The following is a 14753-nucleotide window of genomic DNA, read 5'->3' as shown; positions in this document are numbered from 1 at the left end:
AAATAATTTTTTTCTTTTTTTTTGTTCAATCGTGTATTCGAGAATAAGAATTTAAAAATTATTTTAATTATAATTTTCGAGATAACAAAAACAAAATTAAATCAAATATTTATTAAATTAATAATTAATTCATTATTTGCAAACCTAATTGCGTCCATACGTACTCGTATGTATGTATATCGATAAACATGTTTGTTCAAGGCTACCGAGTAAATATTGACCTTCCTTCGTCAATTATGTGTCTGATTAAAGGTGAATTAAGTAGCTAGCATTTACTACCGCTCCTAATCTATCAAATGCTTCAGTCAAGTAGTATCGCTTCCGTAAATTGCTAAGTCTTCTTCTTTTTTATTGGCGTTGACTAATAATAGTAGAATAATAATAAAAGTTACCCTAATCCAAATGGCAAACAAACGACATTTCAAAATATAAAAATTTCTGCAATAGCCTTTAAAATCATTAAAAGTCGCTTATTAGTTTATGATCGTTTATTGGATGATGATAATGGTCTATGTGTACTACAATAAATAATGCAACAAAGAATATTTTGCCGACACTGAACAACAAACACACATACAAAAAATTCCTATTTTAATTAGAAGAATTTATATTCGGCCTTGTTGGATAAAAAAAAGTAAAAAACGAAGAAATTGTTCAAATCGTACAAATACAGCATGTGGCTGCCATACAAGCTAATCGATTAAAATCAGGTCTTTATATAGAAATCTTTTTTATTTGGCGAGATGTCTTCACCAAATTCGGCATGGATTAATTTCCAAGGTAACGGTACTATTTGCGAAGAAAATTGTCCAAATCCTACCACTATACCATATAGCTGTCATACAAACTGATCAATGAAAATCAATTTTTTTTTTATATAATCATTTATATTTGTGAAGTCTATTCGGTACTTCGAGCTTCGCTGCTACCGAAAAAAACGTTTTTCCTTGTTTTTAGTTATAGCTAAATTTGCTCAAGCAATCTCTGTGTAATTGTGAAAACAATTAAATATAATAACATTTCCTTTGGTTGCTAAATTTTAACCAACCGTCCGTTAATAAAAACTAATGCCAAAACTTTATTTTTCAGCGGTTTTTTATTGTATATTTTAATACTTTCACTGTAATAGTAGTTACAATTCACATCCTTTCCCTCAAATACATAATTATAATAATTATTTCTGCGAAATATTTTTCAAGCAGAATTAAGGCAGAATATAAAGGCAACTTTATTGCACATCTTCTTTGCTGCTCTTTAAGCAGAATATTCATTACTTGCTATGTGACATATATTTGTAATATAACTCTAAACTAAATTTAGGATTAGGCTAAAAATGATCAACTAATTAAAATAAATTAAACTAAATTCAAGAATTTGATAAAAGCATATATGTATAAAATTTGAATAGTATTACTAAATTAAGCTAGCAATGTAAGGACCAATACAAATTTGTATATTATTATAGGTCACTTTTTGTTGACTTTAAATAACGGTGACTTATGTACATACTTAAGTACGTATATCATTTAGGCACTTTGAGTGATTTGTGTCTGCTTATTTGTTTCTGCTTTGTATTCCATTGTACGTAATTGTATAAAATAAATGCTTTAAAATATTCGAACATTTTCGTACATTTTTATGCAAACAGAAAATAACAAACCATTAAATATACATTGACAAACTTTTTGCAATTTTGAAATTAAGCGCTAAATCCTATCAATGTTTTGCATATTTTTTCTGTTATCATATTTGAAACTTTCAATTTGACATTAGTGAGTGTCAATAGAAAAGCGCCGATGGTGGACGGGACTCGACAGTAAAATCCTTATACACCGAGAACACAGATATCTGAAAAATTTAATTTATTTAAATAATTTTACAGTAAAAATAATAATAATTTCTTCACTAATCAAATAAATTAGTATATGGAGGCATTGACAGAACCTCTCAGTGGATGAGTCTCATATCACACACAAAATGTGCTAAACACGCACAACAATTTTACAGAAAACTTTAGCGAATGTTTACGTAGATATTTACATATATTTTCCCCCCCAATATTTACACCCTGACAGTGTCCGTCCACTCGTCTCTCTTTCAGTCCGTATATACACGAGCTAGTCTCCCAGTTTTTTATATAACGAGTTGAAATTTGGCACATGCACTTTTCTCCTCACGAAGCTGCTCATTTACGGGAACAGCCGATAACGAACCATTACAACATACGAACTGAACGATCAAAATGACGTTCTAATTTATCTTCACCAAACACATGACATGAATTACTGCTTAAGGCAACGGCGAAAAACTTTGTTCAGATTTGACCCCTATACCACATTGTTGCCATATAAGCTGAATGATCAAAATGAAACTGAATTTTTTTATTTGTGAGGGTTATTAAAGCTTCGTTGCAACCGCAGTTAAAGTTTTTTCTTCTATCAGTTTACTTTCTTTAAAAAAAAACACACCAATCGTTTACATGAAACCTACCTTGTCTTTAAGTTGTTGGCAGAGTTTCAGACCGGCGCAAAGCATTGGCATTACATCGTTTAACCATTGCACGGTTGTCTCCGCTTGGCATGAGTCAAAGTGCATTGTACCTTGTACAGTAATTAATTGATAAACAGCCATTATCAATTTGTGACTTTGAAGGTAAAAGCTGACGGCTAAGTCTTCGGAGAGGTTGGGAGCAAGCGCTTTCTAAAAATAAAAATTGTATATTCTGTCATATTTAAGAGAACTTAACTGACCATATTGCGACTTTTAATCAGATCGGCGATAGGCTTCTTTTTGGGTATCACCAAACTGGTGCGGGCACGTTGCAATGCCTCTAGTATGTTGCCTACAACATTCATAACTTCGTCAGATGTTCTACAAAATATGTAAAACATGATAATTTAATAAGAATTATTTGAATCAGCAAGCAAATAGTAATCACTTGAAATGGTAAGTAGCATCTACATCATCAATGTGGTTAATTGCTTGCTGTAGATGATTTGCTGCGTCCTGCACTTGTTGCAACTTCCATGGCGTGTCTTGGTTAATACACGTTTTCTGCTGATGATGCGGTGGCCGCGCAAGCTTAAAGCTTATATCCTTAAAGAGGGTACTTGTTAAATATGATTCACAAATACATATGTAATAATGGCAAATTTACTGCATGAGTAATGCTATCACCCGTAAGAGTCACAATGGCACTAAGTTTTTCTGGCGCTACTTTCATTATGTATTTTTCAGTCTTTTTACCCTCATTGGCATACAGCGGCACAGGAAAGCGATGAGCACACTCGACCAATATCTTCTTTAATTGTTTTAATATCGCATGCACCTCCTCGCGCAGCACCCATTCAAATTCCACCTGCTGAAATTATAGAAGCAAATCAGTTTCATTAATATGAATACAGCGTATCGATATTGAAAGTTTTTTTGTTTATAAAGTCATTTAATGCATTTAGTTTATTTAAATTACCAAATTTCGAGCTTCCTCCTTTTCGGTTTCCATCTTTTGACGTAGCCAGCTGCTTTTGCCTTTGTTGCTGTAATCGTTATCAGCTGGCAGCATACAATCTGGTAAAGTCGGCAGATGGCGCTGCGGCTTTCGATTCGTAAATCCATTTCGAGTGAAACTCCAATTTGTAGATCTATAAATGCAATTTCCGAAATTCAAGCATTTTAATGAAAGCGTTATAAAAATTATATTTAGTTTTCTGTGCACTTAGAAAAAAAATGAATTTTGCTAATTCATAAAATGATCAGATGTGAGGAAATTTTGTGAGGAAACGTGACAATTTTAATATTTTTGGTAATGATAATATTTCTAATATCTTCGAGAAGCTTTGCATATATTAATCTTTCAATAAACTTTTCAGATTGAACGACTTTGCCTGGTATATAAACTCTAACATCAAAATAAGATTGTTTTATGAAAAAAGTTTCTTATTTGTGAAGGATATTCGGTGCACACAAATGTGATTTTATCCGTGCTTTATGCATTTCATACATGCGTGCGGAAATATGCTTTGCCCAGGGTTGTGTTCCGAACCTGAAATCAAAAAGCAACAGCGACTGAAACTGAAACTGAAACTGGACTTTCAAGGTACTGTCCCAATTATTTAATATTTTATTTTATTAATACATTTGTGAATGTGTGAAAGTTTAAAGGCATTGGGTTGACTTCGTAAGTCCGATAAAAGATTGATCTGACTAGCCACCTATAACAATTATGGTGAATTTTATGTGGCACACATTTTGTTTATTCRCTTAGCTATATATGTATGTATGTACATACGATTTTGCAGCAGGGGTGGTATGATTTCCAAGTGCCGTTTCGGTAATTTTTAATACTTCATGATCTGTAATTTTTTTCGTTGTACGACAATTTAATAATGGAAAGTTATACCCAAGAACAACGTTTACAAATTATTCAATTTTATTATCGCACTTCGTCGAAATGTTGAAAATTTCAAACGTACATAATGTTCAAGTGGCAATAAGACAAAGAACCGCTCGAAGTAGAGAACATATTGGTGTCATTCAGGCAAGTTTTGCTGAAGACCGGAATTTGTCGATTTTAAGACGTTCTCAAGAATTGCGACTGTCTCAAACCATAACCTGGCGGATTTTGAGCAATAATTTTGGCCAATCGTAATCGTCGTGAATATGCAACAGACAAACTTCAAAGGGATAACGATTTTTTTTAACAAAATCATATCCGATGATGCTAACTTTCATCTGTCGTCAAACTGTCGATTCTGGTGAGAAGAAAATGAACAAATTATTCATGAACAACCATTACATTGACCTGAATTGACAGTTTGGTGTGATTTTTGATTTGTTGGAATCATCCTTCGGTACTTCTTTTGAAAAAAAATCATATCACAATTATTGGAAACCCATTTACAATGAATACTAAATTTTTAGTCCAAAATTTAAGCGAGTTTCCTTTAAAATACAATCCGAAACTATGGAATTTAAAGAAACGCCTCTTCTATAACATAAAATATTTGTGTTAAGCGAGAAATTGCATACGAACTCCTCAAAGTTCCCCGGGTCAGAAATTCTATTTTACTGAAAATATTAAAAGCACTGTCTTCAACAATTATATTTGCGCGTTTAGCAACCCAGTTTACAAGGTTCCTTTAGAAATGTAAGCGATACACCAAAAATCTATCAACCGCTCTTCAATTAGAGCGAGAAGATTTTCATTCAATTTTAATTATTATTTTTTATATAGCAATCAAATATTAATATTATATTCCCCTATTCGTGATAAAGATTTTAAACACGACGAACGACGATAATTGTCGAACAATTAGATAGTAATCATTTAAATAGTTTTTCAAATGCGATTCTGTTAATGTACATACATATGTGAAAAAGACAGATATTAACACTGTTAATTATTCTTGAACTAGAAATTAATTAAAGCTTGGTCAGATGTTGTACACATATCAAATTCTTTCTTTGTGAGAAAGTTATTTAGCGGTTATATAATTACAGAATATAGGTTTTTCTCACTATAAGAAATATACCTTGAGTAAAACCTAAAATATCGCAAAAAAACATAGAACATGTACCTCGGGAGCTTTATAGTATATGCACCAAGGACTAACGAAGATATCAAGCCTACAGTGGGGTCCAGAACATAGTGCTATTCCTAGTAACTGCGAAGCACGTGAACTTCCGAGAGCAAGAACCACCCTATACCTCTGACTATATGTAGATCTTTATTCGACAAATACATATATTATAAATATAGCGGAGTCTAGCTGGAGTCATTCCCTAACCAAATAGTTCGGCGCATGACTATTAAAATCAAAAAGAATTGACATAAGAACTGTAGTAGAAATGCTAACTGTCACTGTCTAATTAGCAAACATGCCAAAAGACTAGGAACGCCATATAATGAATAATTGTAGGAGTTGTCAAAAGGTAGAAGAAGAGGAGAATATAAAATAATTTTTGTGAAGATGTAAAACTCTGGAAAAGAATCGCCACCATCTCGACAATATCTCGGAGGTTGCACAAATCATCGCATTTTTTGTACTGATTAACTTCATCAGAAGCACCTGATGGTTCAAAGGGGAGACAATAGAGTGAAAGGGTTTTAGCCCTTGATCGCTGAAAATTGTATCGATCTGAACACTTCCTTTTCTCATGAACCGGTTTCTCATTCGCGGAAACACCGACATTGGATCACTACAACATATTACTGTCATAAAAACTGAACGCTCTTTAAAGCTTCAGTGTAACGGTAGTTAACGTTTTTATACCCTGAAAAGGGTATATTAAGTTTGTCACGAAGTTTGTAACACCCAGAACGAAGGGTTGGGGACCCTATAAAGTATATATATATAAATGATCAGTATGTCGAGCTGAGTCGATTTAGCCATGTCCGTCTGTCTGTATATATACGAACTAGTCCCTCAGTTTTTAAGATATCGTTTTGAAATTTCGCAAACGTCATTTTCTCTTCAAGAAGCCACTATAACATATAGCTGCCAAACAAACTGAACGGTCGGAATCAAGTTCTTGTATGGAAAATTTGCACATTTCACAATGTATTTCCATAAAAGTTGGCACAGGTTATTTTCTAAAGCAAAAGTATAATCTYCGAAGAAATTGTTCAAATCGGTTAACTATAGCATATAGCTGCCATACAAACTAAACGATCGGAATCAAGTTCTTGTATGGAAAACTTTCATTTTTGACGAAATTTAACATGGATTACTGCTTAAGGTAATAATGTAATCTCCGAAAAAAATTTTCAGATCGGATTACTTTAGCATATAGCTAACATTTTTTCTTGTTTTATTATTCAGAGTACTTCTTCTACTGTTTGAAAATTATGGACTAATAGGGAACGATGAATGCAGAAAGTTGATAAAATAATCACTGTGCACAAAATTCTCATTGCCGGAAGATAGTGAGTCGAATGCACAAACCAAGTCTTCATAATATTGTCCAATGTACATACATATATACATATATATATATATGTACACTTTGTTCCAGTCTTAAACGGTGAGCTTGCTGCGGATAGGCACGTGTAAGCACGACTTATGGTTTCCGTGTTAAGATAATAGCATTCACCGCTTAACAAAACTTTAAATTACACATAATTTCTGCGCCAAAGCCAAGCTTATTAGCCTCAATTAAAGTAAGCTCACTCATTGGACATACAAATGTATATGTGCATACATACAACATACATACAAATAAGTTCTTACATTTACCGGCGTGGAGTCATAACACAAAGAAGCAAGATAGGCTAAATTCGGGCGAAACCAAACACTGGATACTAGTCCAAATTGCATGAATGTAAAAAGTTCGAAATTCAATATTCAAAATAATGTTACATTTAACAAAGTTAACATGACTGTAGGTTTGTTCGATATAGAATTAGATTTAAATTGATTGTTTCGTTGACTGTATGGCATGTAGCATCGTCTTGTTGGAAACGAAGGCCGTCCACAGCAACATTCCAAGCACGAAAAAGTCATTAATCAAGACTCTAAATATGTACGTAGCGTTCTGCATTGACTGTTGTTGTTGTTATTACAGCGGCAGAAAACATTCTTGAAGCTCGAAATTACACCATACAATGGTGCCGAGTTGAAAGTCAGTTGCTGGATAAAAATATTGGTCCGTTTCGGTTACTTAGACTCCGAACGAACTTCATGGACTGTAACATTATGGCCTGCTTCATTTTCGGAAAAATATGTAGCAATGATTTCCTCTGTCCCTAGAACACACCAAACAGTGACTTCTTGAAGATATAATGACATTTCAATAATGGCTTGTGGCTTATCAACACACCAAATGCAAAAATTTTGTTTATTATCGTACTCGTTCAACCAAAAGTGAGCTCCATCTCGTTTTGAGTCCATTCACCGAACGTTTTCTCTGAGTAGGTAGGTAAGTAGAGTGGCTGTCGGACGACGCACCTAGGCTTTTCTGAGGCCCAATGTGAAACCACCGGGACTAAAATCCCATCACTCTATCGTCTCCTCTCTGAACCACCGCGTGCTTTCAATGAAACTCATCAATACTAAAATTTTTCTCCGTGTAACTTCAGAAATAGCCGAAGGTTGCGATGTGTTTTTTTTTTTTTTTTTTTTTTTTTTTTTTTTTTTTTTTTTTTTTTTTTTTTTTTTTTTTTTTTTTTTTTTCTAAGTAAGTTTATTTATAATGAAATGTCAAACCAAATTGAGTATGAATCAAGTATCAAGTAAGAGTTGTCAAAAAGACAAGCTTCTAAAAAGTATTGGCTCATTGAAAATCTCACGTCTGAACAAAATACCCGCGTATGGAATAGGTTAGGTTACTCTTTTGATTCTTCAAAATTGAACAAGTCGCTTATAATACGTTAAAATCTGTCAAACAACATATAACGGTATACAATTTTAAGCTTTTATGGTATTACAGAATACCGTCATGTAAGCAAAACCATTGAACTCTATGTAACATGTTGCGCGAGTACAAAAGTTGTGACAAATTCTGAAGCTGACCTGAAAACATGTGACTCAAGTACAAAAAAAATCAGAATTCTGTTTATTGAAAACAATTTATTTGCTTACATTTGGCAGAAGTGGAACACAAATGCAAAGTGAAATCGGAAGAAACGCGAAGTGTTGCCATATACATACATAGATATTTAGGCCACACTTACATATTATACATTATATGGTGTCTCTCTGCATTTTAGTCGGCTATGAAACACATTAACCGCTTCAATTTATAACTTTTTGACACCATAATTTCGAATTATATAATTGTGTTAGATTATAATTTGCACCTTCACTAAATGATTTTTGAACAAACAAACCGATAAATTTCCAGTGATAATTCAATATTTTAATTAACGAAATTTTCTCTTCAAAATACAGAAATATCCCAGGTACTAAGAGATAAGCTGCGAAAGTACACACATTTCTGCATATAATAGATATATCATATATGTATATAAATACATATATTTTATATATCAAGTTGTACATAGGTAGCCGACATGTGAGTATGCATGTGTGTTTATAACCATTTGTCATGCCGAGCAGCATTATAAATAAATAAATTAAGCTGCCATAATCGATTGTGCTTAAATTTGGATAATTTATTATACACCAAAAATTATAAATGCGATTACATACATATATACATACATACATACACATATGTATACATTTGCACGCCCAACCATCCGGTATCATGGCAGGCTGTTTGCGTAGCACAAACATTTCTATTAGAGAATCTCTTCTGTCCGAACTGTCAACACTTTTGCTAAGAAAAGCCACCTACTTAAAGTCAACCAAATACACAACAAAACAGTAAACAAAGAAACAAGAACATATGATCGTGGTGGCGATATGGCGGCCGTGGATTAGATATTTGCCAACATTGTTTAGTGGCAAAAGGCCATAAATAATTACACACATATTGACCGGTATGCATGTATGATAGCTACAACCAACGTAAAATAATTATGCCTCAGTTTGTATGAATGAATTATGAAATAATTTAGTAAAACTGAATTTTCCCAACGGTTAATTGCATGTAAGTAACGAAGAGAAACCGTTATTTGCGATTGCACCGAAGCTGTAATACCCAATAAAAAAAAAGTTCGCGCACAAAAACTTGCTTCCGATTGGCCCAATCTGAACGATTTCTTCGGCGATTATACAGTGACTCGGACAATAATATACACAATGCTCTGCAGATACATTCTATAACAAGTCAATTGAAAAGTTCCGACCTGACTCATACATGGCGATACTAGAATTAAATCCATATAATTTTTTTTATTTTATTTTATTTTTCTTTTTATTTTATAATCATTTATACAATAAAATATTTATTATATAAATACATGAAATCGCATTTTTAATAAGCCCTAACCTTCAAAAGACGCCATTGTAAATTTGACAGCTATTGGATCATTATTTTGTGGATTATATCATTTTGACTGAATCAACTTTTGATATTGTGAAAAAAATGGCTAAAACGGAATGTCGCGTGTTGATAAAATATTGCTTTTTGAAGAGAAAAAATAGGCTTGAAGCTGAATTGGACTTAATGACGAGTTTCCGACAACTGCCCCCAGAAAATCAATCATCAACTATTGATATGTCTAAGTTTAGATGTGGTGAAATCAGCCCGAACGCCCGAAAGAGATTTTTATCAACAAAAACATCAAAAAATTTCACGAAACAATTTTGGATGACCGTAAAGTGAGCTTGTTCGAGATAGCAGGCACTCTAAAGCTATCAACTGAACGTGTACATCAAATCATTCACGGTTATCTAGGTATGAGGAAGTTCTGTGCAAAGTGTGTACCGCGCGTGCTCACTTTTGACCAAAGACAACAATGAGTTGATGATTCGGATCAGTGTTTGGCGATGTTCAGGCGTAATAAATTCGAGATTTTGTATCGACATATGACAATGGATGAAACAAGACTCTACAATTTCACTCCGCAGTTCAGCCGACAATCATCCGAGTGGACGGCACATGATGAATCCGCTCCAAAGCGTGAAAAGACGCAACAATCGGCTGGAATAATTTTTATTGTCTACATCGAAAAAGGAATGACCAGCAATACAAAATCGCCAAAAAACGGTAGCATTTGAAAAAAAAGAAAGCGCTTTTTCAACAAAACGTATCACAAGTCAGTGAAAACGATGGCAAAAATCCATGAATTGGGCTTCGAATTGCTTCCACATCCATCGTTTTCTCCAGATCTGTCTTCCAGCGATTATTTCCTGTACAGAAATCTCAAAATAATGCTCACTGGGAAGAAATTTGTGTCTCATGAAGCGATAATCGCCGAAACCGAGGAAAAAAAGCTCCTTCCTTGAAAGAAAAAAATTACGTCTGTAAATTTTTAGACCGTTATCTCCAAAACTGTGGCACTAGTTTCCATATATACAAACGCAGGGATATGACTAAATCGACTCAGTACGTTATTTCAATAGGAACCCTACAAAACTAGACCGATAGGGACAGAAAATTACGCCATATTTTCCTCGATCCTTCGACATTTCTTCTCAGTTAGGTTTGCCATCTCATCATGGAAAGATATTCGATCCAACAACTGTTTTAGAAGCGCTACGTCCATGTCATGGTCGTCATAAACGTCCTGTCAGATCAACAATTGAGCGTCTACTGGAAAAATGTGAAACCACAGGCACGGTATAAATGAATTGCCCGCAGTGTCAAGAATATTGCTGCCGCTAGCGCATCAATTGAGCAAGACCCAAATCGGTCTCTCACACGTCATTCTCAAGCGTCGGGCATTTCGTCTTTATAACGAATTTGCGAAAAGATCTTAGCCTACATCCTTACAAGATCAAATCGACGCAGGAACTGAAGCCGCTTCACCACCAGAATCGTCGTTCGTTCGTGAATTGGGCTGAGCAACAACTTGAAAGCGGGCCGTGATTTCATCTTCAGTCCTGATACACATTTCTGACTGAATGGCTTAGTCAATAAGCATAATATGCGTTATTGGTCAGGCAGCAATCCACGTGTACTTCATCATTGGACCGTACTTCTTCCGTGATGATCAATACTGGCATTTTACTGTGAATGGGTATGGCTACCACTCAATGATAATCAAATATTTTAGTCCGAATTGGACATTATGTGGTTCTAATAAGACAGCGCCCCAAGCCAAACAGCGAATATCCTACAATCGACTTATTGAAATTTGGTGAACGTGTTATCTTAAGAAATATCCCAGTAAATTGTCCGCCCCTGTCGTGCGATTTGACGCTGTTAGACTATTTCCTGTAATTCTACGTCATATCTATGGTCTATGCAAGCAAGCTAGCGACGATTGCTGAACTTCGTACGAATATCGAACCGAAAACCGTCTATGAAAATTGGGTTCTATGCCAAACTAATATACACTGTTCAGGGTATAAAGCAAGTCTTCTCAACATAACAGCCTAATGCCTACAGTAAGTACATACTATATGTATGTATGTATGTATGAATATGATACACATTTGCATGGCTTAATTCTGTATATGTAGATATGTAAGGATGTATATAATATATTTATATACATATATTTATAAATATAATATATAATATRTAGATTTGCGAATGTTTGCCGATGTCAGCTTCTGCGTCAATACAAATTAAGATGAGATTCGCTTGGTATTTTTTTTATTATTTTTTCTTGGGAAAGACCTCTTTTCTGAAATCACACTGTGACTCACCGGGGGCATACCAAATCACTAATAATATCTTAATACCTTATTTAAACAATGTAGTCATACAAATGTGTATTGTTGTGTGTGCGTACCTTTGTGGCATGGTGATCGCTGAGGTTTTCACTGTTGTACTTTTTGTTTTGTTTAGGGTTATTTTAACGCTATTTTCTTTTGTTTTTGTTTAAGTTAGTACTGTTTATGAGTACATACATTCACACATATGCGTGTGTATGTATTTAAAGCTGAATAATAAACGCTTTTAAGTCGCAGCAAATAAAAATCATTTGAAACGCGAAAATAAATTGATTTATAATCGTTATATTATGGCCGCTAATAATACAGGTATATTGAACCGCAAAAATTCCCGACCGAGTATAAAAAGCGCCTGCTTGCCTGCCTGTCTGCCTGCCTTTCTGATAAGCTCACGACAGCTATGCTCGCGGAATGTCAACCGGGCACTAAATGTGTTAAACAACTGACTGCAGCGACTTGAAATGAGCGGCCGCAAAGCTTCTGGCCACGATTGCGATTACAAATTCTACAGTAAAACAAAATTACCGTAGCGAGTGTGCTGTGTGTGCTAGCCAAGCTGAAAGAGCATGTTAGCCGATAAAACGTCTAAGAGCTTCACCACTCAACAGGTGGTGGTGGTGGTGGTGGTGTTGATTGCAGCGGGGCGGCAGTGATGGCGGCGGTGGCGTGAAGCGGCGCGCACACAGCGACTCATTAGAATCCGCTATATCGGCATACATGCATACATATGTATGTATGTACATGCGGACATGAGCAAGACGATTTGTAGCGACTACTGTATTTTGGCACACACACACACACACAAATCGAAGTCTGTCGGCCATATACCAAAATATTTTCCGGCGCGTGTTGTGAAGCGGCTCACAATCCAAATGAGCCGAAGCTTGGCGCGTGATAAGACTTCGATGATTTGATTGTATAATGCCAATAGTTTGCCCGAGTCGGCATAGAAGAACTACTACACAATTGCCATCGTGAGCATAAAATCGGAGTCTATGGAGACATACTACTTATGGTATGCTAAATCATATTAATTTATTATCGTTATCAATAAAACCAACAAACATCGAGAGGATTTGACAAGTAGTGCAGACAGTATTGATATTGATATGATCATATATAGACAATAGACATACATACATACATATGTACATATTTATATGCCTCAAAATATTGGAAAATCCTTAAATATAATTTAACTTTATCGAGTTATCTGTTTATTTAGGGCCGTTTTAGCTAAGAATAGTTTGTGAAAAAAAATTTAAAAAATGCAAATAAAACGCAAAATATTTAAACATTCATCAGTATTTATTTTGTCGCTATCAAGATGTGATACACTTATGCTAACGATTTTTCCAGTCCTTGAAACACTTTTCATAAAGTGACTAAGAATATACATATGTACAGAAGTCATGTTCTCATTTAGTGGGTAGGCCATTTTGGGTTTACAAATAATAATGTGATATTGTAGGGTCTTAAATATTAGTTAATTCGTAGAAGAGATTGAATGGTCGATTCTAACAGGGATCTCATTTGAACGGCTTATAGCCAGTCCGTTGTAGTACCCAATACTGCTACAAAATTGAACTTAATGACCCACCGTCCATCAAAGGAACGCTTTGTGCCGACCGATTACAAATCTGTTGTGGAGCTAATGTTTGTTTAAAAGGTATGACTGCAGAGATGTTGAATGAGAATCTCAGTCTTGCAAAAGCTGAACAAAGAAGTAGAAAAAGCATGGATGCTTAAACCTCACCTTAGCTTTTAGCCTATTGGATAACATGCAGTAAGAGCCCCTAATTGCGACAAGATGAATTTTGCTAAGAGAAAGTAGTTCTGTAGATCGAATACGTTCTACTCTAGGCCAGTTGCCTGTCGCAGACGAGGTTCTTATATCCAGTGTTAGTACGCAAAAGGACAACAGGGATCCAATTGTTCCCATTTCGATATGAGCGAGGTTAGGTTGCCCCTTCTCGCCATCAAGCGAGCCTTTTACCGAAGTTGCTGGTAGCGGTATCTAGTGAGTTCGAGCTCAATGCTAGTATCGTCGCTTTGCTGTCGGAATGAATGCTCACCACTGAGCAGTAAGTAGCAGCCACTTTGGCCTGAAAGACATTACAATTAAATTTGACAGAGAGACCATCTCCTTCAAGAAGACTCCCCTCCTGGCTAGAACCCATCCGCAAAAAAAAACTCACAGCGCCTATTCTCCAATGACTCTGCTATAATAGTAAGGCTTAATACTTAAGTTCTATTGTTGGCGCATTCTGCTGTGCACCGCAGATGTACACCCACCAGATGAATACACCATAAAAAATTATTGATTTGACTACGATTTCGTAGATCCAAAACAACACCGTTGACGAAAGTATACAAGTCACCCGACAGCCTCGTTCCTTGAGTTCCTTAAGAAAGTAATTGACAACCAAGATCCCAAGCAATGCGGAGAATACCCCACCCTGCGGGATGCCCCTATTAACCTTTCGGAATTTATTTGCACTATCT

At 35.1% G+C, this 14753-nt stretch overlaps 1 protein-coding gene across 1 annotated transcript; it reads right to left on the bottom strand.

Annotated features, from left to right (window-relative positions):
* Window positions 1-1669: 1669 nt before the first annotated feature.
* On the bottom strand, window positions 1670-12873 carry LOC108978353 (protein rogdi). Its single transcript, XM_018948592.1, has 7 exons — window positions 12308-12873; window positions 3470-3641; window positions 3158-3361; window positions 2939-3096; window positions 2751-2871; window positions 2491-2700; window positions 1670-1848 (listed from the first exon to the last, which is right to left on the bottom strand). Exons 1-7 carry the CDS (start codon window positions 12316-12318, stop codon window positions 1780-1782), a joined length of 945 nt encoding a protein of 314 aa, XP_018804137.1. The 5' UTR covers window positions 12319-12873; the 3' UTR covers window positions 1670-1779.
* Between the last annotated feature and the right edge of the window lie 1880 nt (window positions 12874-14753).

Source organism: Bactrocera latifrons, unplaced genomic scaffold (assembly GCF_001853355.1).
Source record: "Bactrocera latifrons isolate USDA-ARS-PBARC rearing strain unplaced genomic scaffold, ASM185335v1 scaffold_1, whole genome shotgun sequence".
Taxonomy (NCBI): domain Eukaryota; kingdom Metazoa; phylum Arthropoda; class Insecta; order Diptera; family Tephritidae; genus Bactrocera; species Bactrocera latifrons.
The sequence above is the reverse complement of the archived record's forward strand: the minus strand, read 5'-3'. Positions and strand labels throughout refer to the sequence as shown.

What these genes read in the sequence shown, in the direction of transcription:
- LOC108978353 (XM_018948592.1), bottom strand. An exon ending in AGGAGGAAGCTCGAAATTTG is followed by an intron (nt 3,362 to 3,469) that starts GTAATTTAAATA and finishes CTATAATTTCAG; the next exon opens with CAGGTGGAATTTGAATGGGT. An exon ending in GATGCTACTTACCATTTCAA is followed by an intron (nt 2,872 to 2,938) that starts GTGATTACTATT and finishes CATATTTTGTAG; the next exon opens with AACATCTGACGAAGTTATGA.